At 40.2% G+C, this 21,374-nt stretch overlaps 1 protein-coding gene across 1 annotated transcript in view; it reads right to left on the reverse strand.

The window, feature by feature from the left end:
• The window catches only part of FSHR (follicle stimulating hormone receptor), a 179,081-nt gene that overhangs the window by 35,100 nt on the left and 122,607 nt on the right, over positions 1 to 21,374 (reverse strand). Inside the window, 2 exon segments of the mRNA XM_047854444.1 lie at positions 11,845 to 11,919; positions 14,343 to 14,417. Of these exon segments, the coding sequence (XP_047710400.1) occupies positions 11,845 to 11,919; positions 14,343 to 14,417 (150 nt within the window).

Here is a 21,374-nt window from a genome sequence, read left to right on the forward strand (position 1 = left end):
CACCCTAGCAAGTTAGCTGAACCCAAGGAGGGATCATTGAAACTGCCAATCTGTAGCTGGTGGGTCAGAAGCACAAGTGTCAATCTGGACTTACAATTGACATCTGAAATGGGGACAATCCTGTAGGATTGAGCCCTTAATCTGTGGTATCTGATGCTATCTCCAGGTAGATGGTGTCAGAATTGAATTGTAGGATACCTGGCTGGTGTCTGAGAATTTCTTGGATATGTTGTAGCGGGGGGGGGGGGGGGACCTACACATTAGAATTAGGTGTAGAATTGGAGGAGGGAGTTGAACTCTGTGACCTCTAAGATGCCTTTCAACTTAGAAACCTTGAGCATTTCTTTAGACAAACTATTTCCAGAAAATATAAATGATTCCTGTACAAAGGATAGGGTCTAATGGTCAAAGAAGTTTGGGAAATGCTGGATTAATAAGGGGTAAGCAGTGTCTTTCCTGAAGGATTCTCAGAGAGCCTTTACCATACTATTCATTATAAATGTCCAAGAGAAGGAAATAATGTGCTGGCTTTCCCCAAACACATTCATCTTGGATGACTCCTTCATTGTAGAGTTATCTCCTGAGTTTGGTGTTTTCTTGTTGAACCTTGGAAGCCCTGATAGAAGCTAAAATATTTATACTAATTCTTGGGAAATGCTGTTACTCTTTAGGACATGGTTGGCAAGCTGTCTGTTAGGCAGAGTATTCTATTAGCACCCTCCATTCCTCTCCCACGATATCGGAAAGTTGATAGTATAGAAAATCAGAACCACCTTGGTGAGAGGGTGCACTGTGTCAAGTGAACTTTGGCTCAATTTCTACTCTCATCTTCAGGCCTTTTAGGGTAGTCTTCTTTAGATTATCACTTTGAGAGGTAAGGTAAGATACCCTGAATAATGCCACTGCAAACCTATAGAATATGTTAGGTACATGATAAGATTCTTGCTTTCAGCCCAACAATTAACCTCTACATATATCACGTCTGGGTAGAAAAAAAAAAACATGTTCTCTAATGGCAAACTGAATCAAGGGAACTAGACTGAAAGTAAATATTAGGAAAAGGGGCCTGAATGTAAAAAAATTAACATATGTGATGAGCTAATGTGCAGCCCTCACTGTTGATGTTATTCGTGCTTTGAATTTGGAGCATGCTGTAGGATACCTTTGTATCCTTAGCTAGGGCACATCTCAGTGTAGGATATTTAAATGCGTTTTGCCTGAGACACCGAGGGATGAGCGATGCTATGTTCTAGTTATATAATTCTTAACCTCTCCTGCAAATTAGGCAGGAAAACAGTTTAGAGATGCTGGGAGAGGGATTTCTGTGGACAATTGTGAATATGCCCTTCCCGTCCCCCCACCATGAGGAAGTGTGGGCATTGCCTGCTGCTTCACTTAGGTTGAGAAACGGACCTGAAGAAGACCATGCAGCAGATTTCATAGCACTCTCCTCCTGCTTGGGGGATATAGTGACCAGTGTTTGACTTGGACCAAACTAGAGGCTAGCTAAAGTGGCAATAGACCAGACGATTGCTATTTGGGAAGTAACTGAAGTCCTAAGGGCTGGTTACACAGGTCACAATTCTGACCCAGTCTTCTATTTTACAAAGGAAGGACTGGAAAAGAACCTTGACTTACATTTGTGTAACACATATGATTGACAAAGCTTTTTGTATGATCTTGTTTGACCTTACAGTAAGTTTCTGAGATGAACATGAATATGATTCTTGTCTTACAGATAAGGGAGGCAGTGCTCACAGATAGTAAAAAAAAATCAAATTTCTAGACTCAGAGTAGAAAGAATCCTAGTTAAAACTTAGCAATTACCTTAACAAGTGTTAGGCAGCATTGTAAAGGCCTTACTGTATTGAAGTCCTTTAGTCCTGCCCACACTCCAGGAGAAAGATACTATTAAAAGCTCCATTTTATAGATAACTGACACCTGGAAGCCTCAGTTTCCTTGACTTGTCTGCTAGAAAGTACAAAAACACCGGCATCTGAACTCAGGAACTCTGGCCCCTGGGCCTTTCCTGTGATGTTCTTTCCATTATAGTACATTGGCTACATAAGGATTTTTAAACCATAAAGATCTCTCTAGGTTAGTTTCACTGCCAACAGAGCATTGCCAAGTGGCAACCTTTTGGGACCTTCTTGGATGCCAATGTAAGAATAACTTTAATCATACTACCAATTTGTGATAAGCAGTTACTTTTAAAATACATAGGGGAGTCGCAAAAGAGTTAATATTTTAAACAGTTTGCACACCCTTCCTCACAACTCAATTCTAGCATTAATTATTTAGAAAGCTATTTCTTAGGTACACTTTGACTTAGCCTGAGTAGATGATCACAAGTTCCAAATGGCAAACATTAATAAGGTGTTAGTGTTGTGCTCAGAACACGAGTACATCATTTTGGCTTCATCCATGCTCTATACCTTACCTGCTGTGGTGTGCAAGAAAGTGGGATAAATTGGTTTGGAGTCAGACATTCCTCGTTTCCATTCTATGGAGTACACAATCTCTGAGTTTCAAAATCCTCATTTGTAAATTGGGGAAAATATATGCCTTCTGTTTTTTGAAGATTGGAAGATGAGATGAGTTGTGTGACCAAAATACCTAGTCTGGGGTCTGCCGTGTAGTAGATGCTCAATCAGTTATCAGTTTCCCTGTTCTTTGTGGCCCGGGATCGTTTCTTAATCCCATTTTGTGAGTTTCGGCAATTCAGTCATCCTCTATGAACCTTAAATTTGCCACCTGTGAAATGGAACCATCAGAAAATATCTCACAGGCTTTTCTAAGACTTCTTCAACCAATAACAGTGCAAGTGCTTCCTAAATTATGATTCCTGTTATCTACCCCCAAATCATTCAGCATGGCCTTGTATAGTTAGCAGATCTTATATTTGTTGTTGCATTAAACTTCAAAAGCAATCCCAAACTCTGTTTCATCTTCTGTTCTTTTCCTTTTTTACAACAACCTTCAGAAGGAGAGACAAACATTATTTTTCTCATTATCATACTTGAGGCCCAGAGGGCTACTTGCTTACAACTTCTCACAGGAGGACCAGGGCTGGAACCTGGGTCTGTGGCTCTCATTGGTGTCTTGCCAAGTGAATCTGCGTCCATGTGGCTCCTGTGGTTTGTTCCTTGCCTAGAGAGACCTTGCTGTGTGACTTTTGTTAGGGGGGCACCTGATTTATTCCCCCAACAGTCCCCTAAACATCCTGCTCTCTTCCTAGCACTGCTATCTTTGAAACCCAAACTGGTGACGGAGGAGTTTGTCGTCTCTTGACCTCGGCACTTTTTGCAGGGTGTTTACTATGGGTGAGCTCATGATTCAGCCACAGAAGAAAATTTTTGTAATGTCTACCGGAGATGAAAATATTCTTCCTTGGAACATTTGTCGCTTGAGTGTTCATACTCTGTAATGCCCCAAGACAATCCTCTAAAAACAGCAGCTGCTTCCCTTCCACTACACAAACAGAAAGGTTCAAACTCAGGCCTGCTTTGTTATTATGGGCCAACTGTGTGCAAACACTATGTCCTGCGGGGGGCCCAGAGATGAATTAAACAGCCCTTGCTCTGGATTTTCTGACAATAGAATCGGGTGATATTCTCTCCCCTCCCTTCATTGTTCCCCAGCCTGAGCCGCCTGATCTGGCTGGCTGTTGCATCCCCTGGGCTGCATTCCTTCTGCACACATACCTGGGGAAGACCACTTCCCAGATGGACATGTCCAGAGTTTGGGAGCAGTGGATCTATTCTGCTAGAACATGCACTTGTTCTTAGCTGACAGCCTAAGAACACATATTCTTAAAGAGAAAGGTGAGCTAAATGAGGGCAGCAAGGAAAAAATGGGTCCCTCAACAAGTGTGAGAGGGAGGTGAGAACCAGGTGCATGGAAGCTGCATAGCCAGCATCCTCCAAAAGGAAAAAATCCATAGCTAAGGGCTCTTTTTTGTGCCCTGAGCTGGGGATACAGCTATGAAGATGACCTGGTCCCAACTTGGAGTAGCATAGAATCTTGTAGTAACTAGCGTTCGCTCGAGTGTCACCCTCCTCCCAGTCATTGTCCTGCCTGCCCCTGCAGCACACGGCCCACCTAAAAGGATTGGTCATCACTGTCTTGGGGAAGTGGAGGTGATGCTAGCACTGAGGAAGAAATCAGGTCTGAGCTTCACGCAACTCATCTGAGAATTGTTTCTCTCTGAACCCTTGCTAGACTTGTCCTTACAGCTGACTTTTGGTGATGATAGATGGGCCTTATTTCAAAATTAATGAGGTGAGGACACACCTACCTCATGAGAAGGTGTATCCTATGAAAATATAATTCAGAGACTCTTTAAGTGGGTGGAATATGGTTACCTAGGTGCTATTGGAGTTGATTCTGTGGGACTGATCTCTCCCTCCCTGAACCTTCCATACCTGGGAGTCTACCATTATCAGTTCTTGGGTTTCACATTGCCTTTTCTAGGCTCCTGTTTTAAAAATGGAAATACCCCTAGGAAGAACATCAAGACCCAAACATTGAGGTACACTGATGGATCAAATAATTGTCTTGCTGATGGATGAGACTTGGGCTTCTTGTAGGAAAAAACATAGTAAACAAATTAGAGGAATGAGGAGAGGAGGTGAGCATATGAAAACATCACCATCCTGATGATCAGGCCCTTGGTAGAAGGAAGTTCTTGCCCTCCTTGAGTGGACATGCTCAGGCTGAAATCTCATCCTGAACCTCAGTGTTTCAGAATGCAAGTCTGATCATATTTTCCTAGTATTGACAACAGCAGGCAAAGTTGGCTCTGCTAGACAGATAACTGATAAAATAAGCAATTGTATAATTTCCATTGTGCCCAAACATTTTTGTAGTCATGACAACATCCTTAGATTCTAACAGCCCTGACAGCCAGGGAGATGGCTAATAATTCCTTTCCAATAATCACCAGCCTCTGTGTAAGAGGACTATTGGGCCCCGTTGCAGGATGGTTCTGTGTGAGAGGTGCTGAGGGAAAGGCACTAGAGGGAAGGGAGGCTTTGGGGATTATTCAAGGCAAGGGGCAAAAAAAAAAAAAAAAAATCACTGCAGTCACTTGGGTGACTGACCTAGAGGTAAATCATGTGCCAACGATCCTTTTTTGGAAATGTGTCTCCAATTGAACCCATTCCTCCAGGTGCCACCGTTATTGTACCCCCAGGATTATAGCAGTTGCTCCTTAGTAAGTCTCCATTGTGTGTATCATCTGTACCCTGCTACTGGTCAATCTACAGTTCAAATCATTGTCATCTTGTCATGTTGCTACTCAAAATTTCATATAGTTTATTCACTACTTACTGTATTAGGCCTGAGCTCCCCTGCCTTAATTACTTTTTTCTAATCTTGCCAAACCCAATCTATCCTATCCTGTATTTCCAAATTTTATTTATCCCTTAAGTTATAGCTAAGATCTTCCTACCTCCATCAAGCTTCCTCTGACTACTCTGGCCCAAAGCATTGGGCTTTATGACCAGTACCACACAGCCCTATAGGTGTGTTGTTGCCAGGGATTAATGCATGCTAGGCCTTTTCTCCAGAAAAGACGGAATTCTGTGAGAGCTGTCCATAGATGTCTCCTGTATCTCTCAAAAAAGGCTATCTTCTCCATCTTTTCTCAACTGCCCTTTCTAAAACATTACTGTCTACTTGGTCTGCTTTTTTTAATCTTTCTTTATACCACTAACACCATGTAACATTATCCAACATTGTCTCTTAAGCTAGAATATAAATTCCATAAAGGCAGAGGCTTTAACACTCTTGGCATCTTTTGTATACCCAACAAATACTACAAAGCTGAGAATATAATATGACCTCAATAAATGATTGTTGAATGATTGAATGAGTTTTTATTTATTAGCCAATTCACATCCAAAATTATGGAGAAGAAAAGGGGAGGTACCAATCCTTTCCACTATGTACATGCTGCCATAACTTCTAAAAATGAACCCTCATATGGTCTTTTTCCTATTAGAATAGACAGCCAAACGTTGCTGAACAGCAAGAGTAATCCAATTCATAGGGACATTGTGCATTCCTGTCAGAAGAGCCCTGTAATCAGGGATTACAGGCAAGGCCAGCTTACTGCTGCAAAATGCATGGGCTGTTACTACGCGGCCCACTTCTTGGATTGTTGTGAGATTCAAATACAATAAAGAATGGCAAAAAGGTTTGGGGCACCTGGGTGGCGCAGTCAGTTAAGCGTCCGACTTCAGCCAGGTCACGATCTCGCGGTCCGTGAGTTCGAGCCCCGCGTCGGGCTCTGGGCTGATGGCTCAGAGACTGGAGCCTGTTTCCGATTCTGTGTCTCCCTCTCTCTCTGCCCCTTCCCCATTCATGCTCTGTCTCTCTCTGTCCCAAAAATAAATAAACGTTGAAAAAAAAATAAAAAAAAATAAAAAAAAAAGAATGGCAAAAAGGTTTAAATTGTAAATCAAGATAAAAATGGGAATCATTATTCAACCAGCTGGTGGTGTGAAGAACTGGAATTAATTTTGATAAAGACAGCAAGGAATACTCTGGACCACAAGTATTGAAAATAAACATCAAAAGGAGGTGTCAGGAGCTCTCTATTAGAACTCTGAAGGATAATATGGTTTTGATTGTTTGGAAGGGCCTTTCTGGATATGTCAGGGCCTCAGTAAGAAGGATGCCTTTCTCCTTTGAGAAACACAAATGATATATTTCCACATTGGAATACTGGTCAGTGGATCTTTCCAAAAGAAAAGTTAAAAAGACTTTCAAAAATTTTAGGAAACTTGGCGGGGAAAAAAAATCCACAATCACCACTATTGTCATCATCATCGTCATCAAATTAATCCTTTGAAAAATCTCAAAAGGTAGGTATTGCTTTCTTTTCTTTAAGCATAGGGGAGAACTGTGGTGCGAAGAGAATGAAGTCTCTTACACGGACTTCACTTAGCTAGTAAATGATAGGGTCAAGAATTTAACAAAAAATGCCAACATTTACTGAGGATTTTCTTAATGTCAGTCATTGTTGTTTGCAATGCAATGCAAAGGTGCAGGTAGTGCTATTCCTGGTTTATAGTAAGTAAGACTGGGACCTAGAGAAGTTAAGCCATTACCTAAGGTCACATAACTAAGGAGAGCAGGAGCCAAGACCTGAGTCTAGACAGGTGGCACTGGTATCTATGTGCTTCTGCATTACTGTGTGATGCTTCCTGTGTCCCTGGCCACTGTCCTTTGAGATGTCCAACATATGGTTCAACTTCTATAATCAGAGAAGCTACTTTCATTACCCTTACTAAATGAAATGAGGGAGGAATACAGAATAGAGAGAAGTAGACATGGGGGAGGTATTGCTAGGGTGAGTCCCAGTGAAGGCTGTCCTGGAATTACCTGGCTGGAGAAAGCAGATGGTGTGGGTGTTGTTAATAGGCATCCTAAGGAGGGTCTAACAAGCCTGCATGTGACTAGAAGATGGTTGTCAATTGGGGAGGGGTCCCACTCAGCTGTGCGAAGGGTTTGCTCAGATGAAATTAGGGTTTATTGAGTAGTAAAGAGCAACATCCAGCTGCCGAGAATTTCATTGACAGGATGCAAAGGCAGGAGAATATTGTGTAAACCTTATTTACAGATCAATAGATAATCTTTCATACACAAAAGGTCAGCTCCAGGAAGGCAGAGCAGTAAAAAAAGAAATATTGCCTGCAAATACAATATTGACTTAAAAAATGCACCCAGATGAATCCTTTGATATATATTCTTCTAGTCAAAGTACATTTCTTTATTCATGAGGTTTTTTTTTCCTAACCACTTCAGGTTTCTCAGTGAAGTATGAAGACAGTGATGAAGAACACTGATTTCTAGTTGTCTTGAATTCTGTGCCATCAAATGATCAGCATGAAATGGAATCAATGCTGAAAATTTCAAAACAACATTCCTCTGTGTGTGTGTGTGTGTGTGTGTGTGTGTGTGTGTGTGTGTGTTTGTGAATTAGGATGCTCAAGTCAAATAGAAACTCACCCCTAACCCCTTGTAATTTCCTGCTTTGGTGGCTGTGATGATGATAAACATTTATCCTGGCTTCAGGAAATAAACAACTATTCAATCCTACTGGTTCCCTCTGGATTCCTTCATTCATTGTGTATTTCTTATTTGCCTTTAAGCAAGTAGTTCATCATCCCAAAGAATATCTGAAATCGTTGCCATCCACCTATACCTGACTGCTGGATTGTGAGGCCATTTATGACTGCTGCTCAGACACAAGTAAGCATGGGAGAAGGAAGCCTAACTGGGCTTTGTTTCCCTGATAGAATCTTTCAGATTAGGGGTCCAACTAACTTAGATACCTTATCAGTATGAGAAAATTTTTCAAAGGGCCACAGTCTGAGCCCTGAATAGAAATATTGCTGGTAGAAAGTGCCTTTGGGGTGGTTGCTCCAATCTCTGGGTCATTGTGTGCCACATCTGAAGGAAGGATGCACAGCTGGGAAAAGTCCACCCTCGTCAATAAGTCAAAAGGCTTAAGATGGACAACTCTTCCTCTTAACTTCCTGATGGAGAAAGGCATGGCAGTGGCTGTGAAAGAATTTTCTATGCTGTAGAATTATATAAATACATTTTCCAGAGTAACCAAGGAGGATCCTTTGACAATGATACAATTACTTCCAACTGCTTACAAGTTCTTTTCTTGCTGCACTGAGAAATCAGGTTTCAAATGCTCTGAGAACAATAACTTCCTCTTATGAAAGGATGTGGCTGGAATCGGCCACCTACAGCTTTGTCTAGACTTGATGGGGAACCAGAGGGACAGGGGACTACTCAACCCCTCAAAGGGAGAAAAGGATCCAGAGGGGAGGCTGGATTTCATGACTGATGGTATAGATTTTAGCCTCTTTCAGAGTCAAAGTCATAGCTTGGCCCCTCTATTTGGCCAAAGTTTCCATTCCTCCCACCTGGGGCTATGCCTTCCATGCTCACATCCTCCCAAGTTCCTCCCCAGCTCTTACCCCCTAGAAGGAGGACTGAGGGTCCTTATTCATAAAAGTGAATGGTGGTGACTACCAGGTGTGGGCCAGTATTGGGTCTAATTCTGGATATCTTGATTTCAAACTTTGCAATGATTCCTCATCCCTTATTTACTTGCTCCCAGCCCACCATTCTGGCTATTGTTCATGCTGTTACTATCAAGGGCTCTAGAATATGTATGTGAGGGGGTTGTTTTCTTTTTGGATCTATCTTCTGCAGGAATGCTTTTCATTACATGCATGTGAATGGCAGTTCCCCTGTGGATTCATTTGCATGTCCTATGGTGATTATATTTTGTTATTGAAGGCTCTGTGGCCCCCACATCCCACTTGGACTTTTCTAAGAGAAAAGGGAGAGAAAGAAGGAAGAAGGTAGTTGGGAGGGAAAGAAGAAAAGAGGAAGGAATGAAAGAAGTCAGTTGGGTAACAGGTGCTAATAATTTTGTACAGTTGTTTATAGTTTATATACTGAGAAACAATTTGTAAAAGGTTTTTTGGCAGGCATCATCTTATTTTTCACAAGCACCCTATTTACAGATATGGAAACTGAGGCTTAGAGAAGGTAATTGGGTATCTAACTAATAAATAACAATATCCCACCTGGAATCCAGTCCTTCTGCCATCATACATAGTTTTCTTTTCTATACTGCTTCATGAAATGTAAAGGCATTTCCTAAACTTGTTTTTTTGAACTTAAGACAAACACTGTAAGAGCTAAAGGTCTTGGTGGCCACCATAACTCTATTCAGTCCTTACTGGACTTTTCTTGAGGGTGGACTGGTAGACTTTGGTTGGCTAGAAATAATCATCCTACAAAGTACTCAGTACATATATTAATATTTTTGAACACTTCATGGATTATGTAATTTCCTATATAAATTTCACTTGAGGGTCCTATAAGCCAAGTGGGTCTCGGAAGTCCAGCAAATGACCCAAAAGTAAATGGTGGGTGAGGATGAAGTCTTAGTTTTTTTTTTCTTTAATGCTCATGCCTTCTATTACTCCATATTTCCTCCACTGTTATGTGCCTAGTCTGCTAATCTGCAGAGAGTATAGTAAAGTCCATTTAGGGATCCAACACACCCAAGTCTGAAAATAGAAGAGGTCATAACCCTGACCTCTGAGCATGATGGGCTCTATTTGGGGGGCACAGTGTAAAATGAAAATTCAGGGCCCTTTGTTAAAAAAGTATAAGCATTTCAAGACTGTGGAAGCAGGAAATTAAACCTAGTGTGAGGCTCTCTGAATGTGGGGTGCTTTTGAGCATGGAACCCTGTGTGACTGTATGGGCAACATGCCAATGAAGCTAGTCCTGCCTCTGACATTAACTCAGGAGTGGATGACCTTAACTCTTTCTCAGATCCTTCCTGGAGCTTCTATCAGGGAGGGGAAGTTACATGTCATATAGACTCTGTTCTGTTAAACTTTTTATTCTTGTAGAGATGAGGCACACAAAGGCCCAGTGTTGCTCATTGAACCTACCAACTCCAGTTCTCAGGGATCAAAACTTAAGGACAAAGTATCACTAGCAAGTAATGTTGATGTGAGCATTTACTGTGTGACAGGCACTGTATAAAACTTTTTTACATCCTTTAAATTGTTTGCAAAGATGGCCTCAATTCTCTATCCTTACTTGGATCAACACATCTTATATTGTGACTGTGAAGCTTTTCCCATGAAAAAATGGAGTGCATTTCTCTATGTCTTGAATCAGAGCTGGCCGCATGAGTTGGTCTGGCTAATAAAATGCTTCAGAATAGATGGCATACTAGTTCAGGGGGTAGGTCTCAAGAGGCTTGCAAGCTTGAGCTCTTTCTGTTGGAACCCCAGGACTCCCATTAGAGCAAGCCTATGTTAGGCTGCTGGAAATGAGCTCCACTTGGTGTTGTCATCTCAACTGAGACCATCTAGGGCAGCCTGCCCCCAGTTGACCTGCCACCTAACTGTAATTGCTTAACCGAGCTTAGCTGAGGTCAAACAGTCCAGGTCAGGAGAACCATTCCACAGATAAACTCACAGACAGGTGAGAGATGATAGCTGTTGCTTTAAAACTGTGTGTGTGGGGGGAGGGGCTTAGGTAGTTATGCATTATTATGCCAATAGGTAACAGATACATACTATTACCATTGTTATTTCCATTCTTGTGGTAGGGAAATAAAGAAATAAGCAAATAAGCATCAAGACATTAGGTTGTAGCCTGTGACCAGTGGCTAGTAAATGGGCTTACTGTGACTTCTAGCCTAAGTCCTTATTGGTTACTTTGTGGGGTCCTTTCATAGCACTCTGGGCTCTGTCAAGCACTCAGCTATTTGGAAAGGTATTTGAATGGAAGAAGCAGTGATTTTGCTGATGGGGCTCAAACACCAGGAATCTCTCTGCTGGTAAAATACCATGTCTATTACTAACTAAAACTTAAAAAATAAAACACTGTAAGTTATCAAAGAAAAAATGCATATATGCAGAACAAAAGGGATGATGTCTTTGAGGTTAAGGTAACAAGCTAAATGCGAGCACAAATTTTGGCTGTATCTTATTAATAACACTAAATTATGACTGAGTTATGCAAGAGGCCCATGTGAAATTACATTAATGCAAATGGAATTCTTTGTTTTTGTAAATTAAAACAAAAATGCAGTTATATTAGTGGAACTCACATATTAAACTAAAATAAAATCTACCAGCAAGTGTCTCCCCTCCATGTCTAGGTAACACCGCATCTTTTATAAAAAGCAGTTGCCCCCCAGAGTAACAAGTAGACATTGTGCTAAACCAGGAATACACAATTCGTTTATAGTGGCCACACCAGAATATAAGAGTTCTTACAAATATCGGAGGTTGGGAAGGTTCTGGAAGGCATCAGTGTCGATGTATAGCAGGTTGTTGGCCTTTTCAATTCTACTGTAAAACAGAAAAGAATATATACATGAGCTCAACTGTAAGGAATGCTGTAGTATTTTTCACAGTATGCAGAGTATATCACTTATTCACTCACCCATCCATCTATCCATCCATCATTTCAACAAAAAAGTTTAGAACACATGCAGTGTTTTCACTATGCTAAGTTGTTCAAACTAAATATTAACCCATTTTGCTTTCATCACTAATGTCCTCTTGGGACATTAAACATAGCCAAACAAAACACTTTCTGAGTTTGTCCTTTTCACCCAGCACACTGTGTCTTTAACCAGTAAGTGTCTCTCAGGGTCTAAGGAGGCTAAGAAGGCAGGGATGAGACTGACCTGGGAAATGGAGATTTTGTCTGATTTGGAGACAAGAGAGTAGGGGATAGAAAACAAAAGAAGGTGAAAAGAAGATGGCAGGAAGCAAAAGGGTGAAGCAAAAGGAGATTGGAGAAAGAGTAAAGAGGCAAAGGAAAGCAAAGATCAGGTGAAAAGCAGTGGACATCTGATTTTAATCATGCAATTGTAGCAGGAAGTAGTTGGGAACGTGCTGCTGATTCCCTTCATGCTGTAGACTGAGGCTGCTCTCACAGCTCATGAGAAGTGGTGACTTTTGCCCTTGTTGTCTTTAGCTGTGTCCTGATCAATAGTCTGGAGGTGAATGTGTTCACATTTGGATTCCAACAGAGAGAGGCTGACCTTTCCTCATCTTGCTGGATCAATGTATATTTACAGATATGCTCTGTGTTAATTACTTCCTCCCTGTTTCATTAGCTTTTATGTTGCAGTAACCTGTAGCTACCCAGATCCAAGTACCAGGTAATTAATTAAGTATAGTCAGTGCTACATGGGGGTGAGCACCTCTCCATGCAGGGAAGAGATGAAAGAGCTGCTGTTCCATTAGCTCTACTGCCTGTTGAACTGCAGAAAGGGATGCCTGCTTAACCCTGCCCAGAGGGCTGATAGCTCTTTGGTTCATTTCTTTGACATTTCCTGTGGGTTCTGAGACCCTGGTGAAACTCTGTTTTTCCAACTAGGGTAAGGAGAGACCAAGCAGAGAAGAAAAGAAGGAACAGGAGGGCAATGGGGGAAAGTGAGGAAAGGCATCAGTTTCAGAGGCTTAACAGCAATGAGGAAGAATGCAGGTGGGAGGCAGAGTGGGTGGAAGGAAGGAAAAGGGAGAGGGTAGTCTGCCAGTATGGACAGACTATCATTTCTAAATGTGTGTGTGTGTGTGTGTGTGTGTGTGTGTGTGTATGAATTATATGGATGTATAAATGTATATATATGTATATATGCTTGGCAAATGATAAGAAATTTTTTAAAAATATAAGAGTTGGTATTTATGTTTAAGTCCTTATCCTGCTGTGGATTTGGCTGGGTGACTTTAGATAAGCCTTGCACCTTTCATTCTTGTCTGTAATATTAGGAAAGTGGTTCATTCACTTTCTTAACTATGTTGCATGGGATTTTTGTGAGGTGTTAATAAATGCCCCACAGAAGAAACCTTACCAGCGATACTGGTTGAGAAACCCTTAATAAAATGCCTCCCTGGATATTCCAAGTGTATATTCACATATGATAGATTCTGAGTTTTCCTATAGTAAGTGAGCCTAACATTTGCCCAATGTTTCCTAATATAACTTGACCATAAAGTCGTTTACCTTTTTAAAAAACACTTTGTACTTTGGAAAATTTGGGACCAGATAGTGTCTAGTCTTTTCTGGCTTTGACATTTTATGATTCTGTGAATTAATTTATGGTGGTTATAGGCTGGTATGAAACAGAAATATATCTGTATTAATATTGACAGGTGTGTAAAACCAGAATGTTAAAAACAGAAAGTAAATTTGGTTGTAATAAAGGTACCAAGTATCATTATGACATATTTACTCTATGTCAGTTGACGTTGGATCTAATTTATATTTATCACCTTTGTTCATCACAGTGATCCTGTGGCATGCACTTTTACTCTCATTTTACAGTTAAGGAAAACTAAGTGTTAGAATGCTTTTGTTTCTTGGTAGGTTTCATGGTGAGTGTATGGCATACACTAGTATTCAAGTGAGGACTGCTTATCTTTACATCACGTGGGATTTATTTTGGACTTTGACTCTGGAATAATTTTAAAAGAAACGATGAGATAGAGACCCCTTCAGTCACAGCACAAGGTTATTGGGTCTACTATTGGAAAAAAAAAACCTCTTGGAGGGAGACAGCAGGACAAGATTATTTTCTTGGTTGGTACTTGGATCACCAGGCAGAGAGACACAGAATGGTGCCCTTTGGGCTGTCTTTGACATCTTAAAATGAAATTCTAGGGATCAGAGGATAGAGCAGAGTTAGGACCTTCCAGGGATATACACAAAATTTACAGCTATTGCCAATGGTGATGAGCAAACCCCACAGGATCTTGCTTACATTTCATGTAATTTGGACAGGTTGAAGAACACATTTGCCTCTATTACTTCCAAGACATCATTCTGTGAGATCTCTCTGCAAAAAAAAATACATATGATATAAAAATATATGATTTGAATTTTTTACAAATGAAATGTAAGTCAGCATAGAGCCTCTTGTCTGCAATGATTCATGAGACACACACAACCCTATTCCTGTCCTCAAAGAAGCCAGGTGTAATAATCAGACAAATCTAAAATAGGAGATGCTAATATTTGGAGAACAATGAGAGAATAAGCCCAAGGTGATGGCTCAGTTAGTTTAGAGGTTATTCAGTCTGTGGATATCGCAACTGAGGTCCAGAAAGGGAAAGAAAATTGATTAAAGATATTTAGGGAATATACAGGATGAGAACAAACTCTGAGTTCCTTAGACCTTACAGGGGTCAGCAAGCGTTTTCTACAGGGCTAGATAGTAAATATTTTTTTGGCTTTATGAGTCATTTAATCTCTGTCACAACTACTCAATTGATAGTGCAATGCAAAAGTAGCCATAGATAATAAGTAAATGAATGAGCATGACTGTCTCCCAATAAAACTTTATTTATAAAAATAGATTGTGGGCTGGCTTTGGCACCATGGGGCTATAGATCTTGCTCTAGACCATGGAGTCAAGTTCTTCTCTCTGCTAATCTAACATTGGGAGATGAGAGCCTCAATTCAGTCTCAAAGGAGCGTGGCTTTAAATCCCTCTCTTCTCCATATCATTACCCAAGTAAGGGTTGTTACTCCAAGGTCTTTTGTTACCTAAAATATCCAGAGAAGATCTTTCAGGTCTCAGGTTTTTGTTTTTCTTGATGGAGTAATTTGAGGGCAGTAGAGAGTGAAGTCCACTATGCCAAAGCCCAGAGCTTGAGAAGATAGAGGGTGGCTTAATCACTTAATGTTTATAAAGTGGTTCACAGATGAAACGTGCTATTATTAGGCCTTCAGAGGAAGGCTCATGCAGTTTTAATGCAGCAGCTGAGAGTGTCTCAGGAAATCTCATAGGCAGCATGCATTCAAATTGGCTGAGGCAGAAGCACTGTCTGCTGGCCCAGGATTTAGCTGAAGAGCTCTAGAAAGGCTCTTGATCAGGCAAAACCTGGAAGACTGAGCAGGGAGAAAGTCTTACAGGACAGGTGTGATTGTGAACAGTAGCCATCTCAGTGAGGGGAGCTGGTGACATCTGGAGCTTGTCAACTCAGTGGTGGTGGGTCACGTTTCACAAGCCCCTGTGAGTAAGGAGACATTTTGTGGGAGAAAAATAGCCTTCTTATTCTATGATGGCATCTTTGATGATTCACTTGGTAAACTTAAGTATTCACAATTTTTACAGTTGAACATAGATAAAGGTGGTGTGTGTGTGTGTGTGTGTGTGTGTGTGTGTGTGTGTAATAGAACATGTTGGCTATTGGCGGTTTATTTTGCTCCTCTGTCCTGCAAGTGGAAGGAGTGCTGGGAGGTACAGGAATGAAGAGGAGTAGGAAAGGGGTGGTAAACCTGGAAAAAGATGTTAATTTGAACATTTAAGGGAGTTGAGTGAAAGAGTTGCACAGGGAAAGGGTAAGTCATGGAGGAAGAACTAGATAAATCCAAATGGGGCCATATCTTCCAAAACTGATTTGCAGGTTCACTTACTGCTTTCAGTAGATTTGGTTGACCACACATGATAATATCTCAGCCTGATATTGCCTAGAAGGTAGATATTTCTCCTTGTCTGAATTCATGTGCTGAGAGTTCCCTTATTTGGATTTTCTCCCTCCCTTCCATTTGTCCGTCCCTCAAAGAGAACTAAAAACTGTTAGAATGAACAAACCAAAGAGCATTTCTAAATTATTTCAGAAGGTAGTTCATATTTTATAGCCTTAACTTCAAAGACAGGAGAGGGTGTGGGTTGGAGAGGGGCAGGGAGAGCCTTTGGCTGGATGAGGGTTGGGGGAAGGTGAACAGTATGCAGCAGTGGAAAAATACATCACTGAGAAATTCAGGGATCTTGTTCCAGTCCAGCCTAGTTCTGTCTCTAGTTATTTTTATTATAATTTATTCGGTATCTTTATCAGCTACTCTATATACATTCTCTCTAATCCTTTTGACACACCTGTAAAGTACATTGACCTCCATGTTAATAAACAGCCCCACTAATATGCAGGTATGCTAGGCTACCTCTGACTGATTGCAGGGCTACAACACTTTTTTTAGGGTTTATTTACTGACTGAGAGAGAGAACAGAGGAGGGGCAGAGAGAGAGAGAGAGAGAGAGAATCCCAAGCAGGCCCCAGGTTGTGAGCACAGAGCCTGACATGGGACTTGATCTCAGCATGGTGAGATCATGGCCTGAGCCAAAACCAAGAGTGGACTGCTTAACCAACTGAGCCACCCTGGAACACTTTGTTTTACACATTTTGCCTCCCAGGCCACTCTAAGCCCAGGATTTCCATTCCTGTGTATTTACTCTAGGTAAATAAAAATGTATGCCTTCCCAAAGGTATTTTATACATTTTATTTGTAATAGCCCCAAACTGGGAACAACCCAATGGATGAACTATGGAATATCCATGTGATGAAATACTGCTCACTAATAAAATGGAACAAACTGTGGCTACAACATGGTTGAATCTTTAAACAATTATGCTGAATAAAAGAGTGCATACTGTATAATTCTATTTGTATGAGGCTCTAAAACGGGCAAAACTAATCTACAGTGGCAGAAATTGGAGTAATTGTCACTTGGGGCCTGGGAAGGAGATTGCTGACAGGGTAGAGGCAAGGGGAAACTTCCTGGGAAGTTACGGAAATGTCCTATTCAAGATTGGGGAAGTAGTTAACATGAGTGTATATACTTATCTAACTTGTTAAACTTTAAAATTAAAACAGGTGCATCTATTTTATTGTGTATAAACATACATTAATAAAGTTATTTGAAAAATGACTTCCATGCAAAGGAAGGGGAGTAAACTGTTTGTTTTTGAGAACTCTGAATTAAATGAACTAATAGAAGAGTCTTGTCCTGTTTGCCCAGAAGGTGGTGTTCAAATCCTAGTTCTTCCCTGGTGATTCTAAGTAAGGATCTTTTCCGTTTTGGCCATCCCGGCCTCCTATCTGTAAAAGGAAGAGTTGGACTATATCAGAGTTTCTCAACTCTGGCCACATGGTAGAATCTTTTGGTGGACCAGAGTCTGAGTCCACCCTAGAAAGCTGGATTTATTTAATCTGGGGTGGGACTATGGCATTGTGTGTGTGTGTGTGTGTGTCTGGTTTTTTCTTTTTCTTTTCCTTTTAATTCTCCAAGCAATGGTGATTCTCTTATACATGAAAGATGGAGAATTGCTGGACTAGATGATCATTAAGGTCTCCTTTAGATCTGTGAATTTTGTCTTAGTCTGCTTCAGGAGCAAGTAGGACCAATTTTCCCTTGGCTACTGAGACAATAAATTAGACAAGTAAGGTTCTTGGAGCACGAGATAATGAGAGATAATGAGGCAAAATATTAGCAAGATAAACCAGAGATAGAACATGGAAGCAGGAATAAAACAGAGAAGGCAGCAGGTAGTTTTTCATAAGTAAGAAAATTTAAACAAAAACTCACAACATTTCAGATGTTAAATGTGTACCAAGAGCTGCTGTGGAAAATATATAATGAACATTTATTTACTATTGATAATTGACAGTATTTTTTATTATGCATAGCCTCCCTTCATTTTTAATATACCTATGTAAAGTAGAGTGAAAACAGCCAATGCTATCTCCAGTGAGGTTTAACAAAACTTGCCTGGCTTGGCTAAGATAATACACAATTGTGAGGATCATTAAACTTGTCTTTGAAGGGAGGATGTGGAATCTTTACATCCAAAGAACTTATAGAATTAAGAAACCATTCTTTGTCTCAGTAGATGCAGTTAAGAATTTTCTTTGCAATTGTGACAAATCATTGCAGTTGGCACAGTTACAGATACGGCATTTTCTTAGGGGCAACAGGTAAAGTTTTGTGAAGACAGGGGAGCTCTAAGAATGTAATAGATTAGCTGTTCTCAAAGTGTGGTCTCGTGGTCTGTATGGTCAAAACTATTTTCATAATAATTCTAAAATAAAAATTTTTCCACTTTCACTCTTTGAGGACACAGTGGAGTCCAGGGGTTACCCAATGTGTATTATGGCAACCACTATAATGCAGAAGCAGATATGAGACTCCATCTGTCTTCTGTTAAGCCAGATGTTAAAAATGTTTGCAAATATGTAAGACCATGGTACTCTACTCACTAATATTTGTTTGAAAAGATGGTTGTTTTGTATAACAACGATTATTTATGTTAACATGTAGGAATTTATTATTGTTTTAGAATGGACTGTCAAATAAAACGTTTCCCAGTTTTAACTTCTAGTATGGTAAATATTGGTAGCTATAACCCACATAAACAAAATCTATTTGCTGTCTTTAAAAACTGTTAAGAGTTTAAAGAGATTCTGGGATCAAAAAGTTTAGGATATGTTCAATGCAGACATTGAATGCAGGCCTTTTTGGGTGAGAGATCCTGAGACCCTGTGGAAAGCTTACTTCCCGAGATGAGGCTCCACTCATCTTCTAGGATAGTGCATCTCAGTTGTTCATGCACATAAGAATTATCTGGGGATCTTGTGCAAATGCTTCTCCATGGAAAGACCTTGAGTGGGGCCTGAGCCTCTAATTTCTAATACCTCCAGTATTAGGGGGTGGTTCTGGTTTTGACTGCTAGACTCTTTAGAAGAATGGTAGTAACACTCCAGCAGACCTTTCTCCACATCACACAAGTGGATGGATGTGAAAAGCTTGATAGAGGAGTTCAATTAAATCAGCTCAAGAGGAATGAGTCACTTGATTTTCAAAACTCTGTATCTCCTTTGGAAAGCCTCCTTTTTCTCTCTCACTGAAGTTTTCCTACCTTCTAGTTCTCACAAGACTTCTTTGATTTCTCAGTTAAAGGAAATGTATTGTTTTGTCATTGCCTTTTTTTTTTTTTTTTTTTTTTTTTTTTTTTTGGTCGGGAGGTGTGGTCATTGTCTAATTCCCTGACTTGGCTTTGAATTTCTGATCCTATCTTATTCATCTGTCTCTAGCATCTAGTGGCAAGTTTGCATGTAATAGGGACTCAATAAATGTTAAAAGGATGGATGGGTAGATGGAGGAAAAATAGTCTTCAGGTCCGGAAATGGGCATCTGCAAAACTGTGAAGGAGATGACAATTGTCTTAAGTATTCTTTCACCCCTTTTCTGTAGGCAGCATGACCAAACTGGGTAAATGGCAACCAAGGCTAGCTGGTCTGTGAGTTAGGCTTTTGTCCCAGGGATTTTTACATTTAATACACATCATTTAAGGGACACATACATGTATTTAGTCTGCTGTACTAATAGCTTCTGGATGTCTTTAGCTCCAGCTAAAGGTATTTCCCAGCTCCTTCAGCAGAGCTCCAAGACGAAGTCCTTGAGTCAGCAAACACCCATAGAGGAGAAAACATGGGAGATGACTAGTATGACTCTATGGGGGTTGGAGAGGATGACTTTTAAGGTCTCTTCTGTGAGTGAAATTCCATGTTTCCTTAAAGGAAGGGGAGATGTGCTTGCATGAGATACTGGGGGTTTTCAGGGCATTCTCTCTGGAGTGAATTTCCGAGCCACAAATTCTACTCCAGTATTACATTCTTCTGGTCAATGGAGTGGTTTTTATATGCAGGTACACTTGATGGAGGGGGTGGGGTGGGGTATTCAGTAGGAAGGACTTTAGGGACTGAATGAGCATGTAGAATTCAGCTAGGTCTAGCATAAAATTTCAAACTATTGTAGACAGGTATTAATTTGTCCACCATTTCACCTGATACTCATTTGCCAAATTCTGGGACTGTCTGATTCAGAGCAGAGTTGCTCTGGTTTTACAGGATAAGGAAGAACTAAAAACGGTCACCAAAAGTTATAAGTCTCACTAGAATGTCAATGACATCTATTACATTCTGGTTACATCCCATAACAATAAATCAGATACCAATAGAGCCTCCTTTGCTGTTTTTTTTCCTCTCCCCAACATAGGAGATATTTTCCAGTTGGATCTTCCTCATCTTTTCCCTCCTCTCCTGACTTTTCACAGAGCATTTTCCTCTAATATATCCAAAGTACCCCTCCTTAACTAAGCACATTAGGGAACTCAATTGCACTAAAGTATTTTTAATATTCACCAAATCAAATTTCTTCTGTTTTTAATAACCTCAGACTAAATTCAGTTGACAGTTTTCTTTCCCTGAGTCCTTGTGGTCTAGGATTCATACATATATACTCTGTAATAGCCCTTACATACTGTGTTGGGTTTGCACTGGTTTATCTCCTTCACTAGGCAAAGAGGACAATGACACTGCCTTTTATTTTAGTATTTCTGCTCCCAACCAAATGTTTGCTGAATGAATGAATTACCTTTTAAAGATTATAAAAGATTTTCTACCTTGGCTCTTGTGCAATAAAGCTGTGTTCTTGAAAACTTGGAGTAAACAGAGTATTTACAAATCAAATTGTGTATTAGCACAGGAAGGAAGCTTCTTGTTTAGCAAAACCTTGGAGTGAATATTTAAAGGAGTTAAGAATGAATTCAACAAATGTTCAACAGATTTTGATTAAGCAGCTTTTGTGTTTAAGGGACTAGGCTAGGTGCTGGGGATCTAAAAGATGAATAAAGTGGGTCCTGATTTAGAAATCATCTGTAAGTAAGTCTAGTATTCTAGGCTTTCTTTTAACTGAGTGCTATCTTTATCTGATGGGTTATATCTGTGTTGGTGGAAAAAAGAAAATGGATTGTTGGCATGTTGTATTTGAATATAGCTGCAGATGTATGAATAATATACTTTTATATATAGTACATACATTATACTTATATATGAAGTAAATGTATATGGTTATACATAATAAAACATGCACACACATATACATATATATGTGTGTGTGTGTAAAAAATATATTTTTTACACACACACATTTGTTTTCTGTATTTATATCCTA

The sequence above is a fragment of the Prionailurus viverrinus genome, chromosome A3, assembly GCF_022837055.1.
Source record: "Prionailurus viverrinus isolate Anna chromosome A3, UM_Priviv_1.0, whole genome shotgun sequence".
Classification (NCBI taxonomy): domain Eukaryota; kingdom Metazoa; phylum Chordata; class Mammalia; order Carnivora; family Felidae; genus Prionailurus; species Prionailurus viverrinus.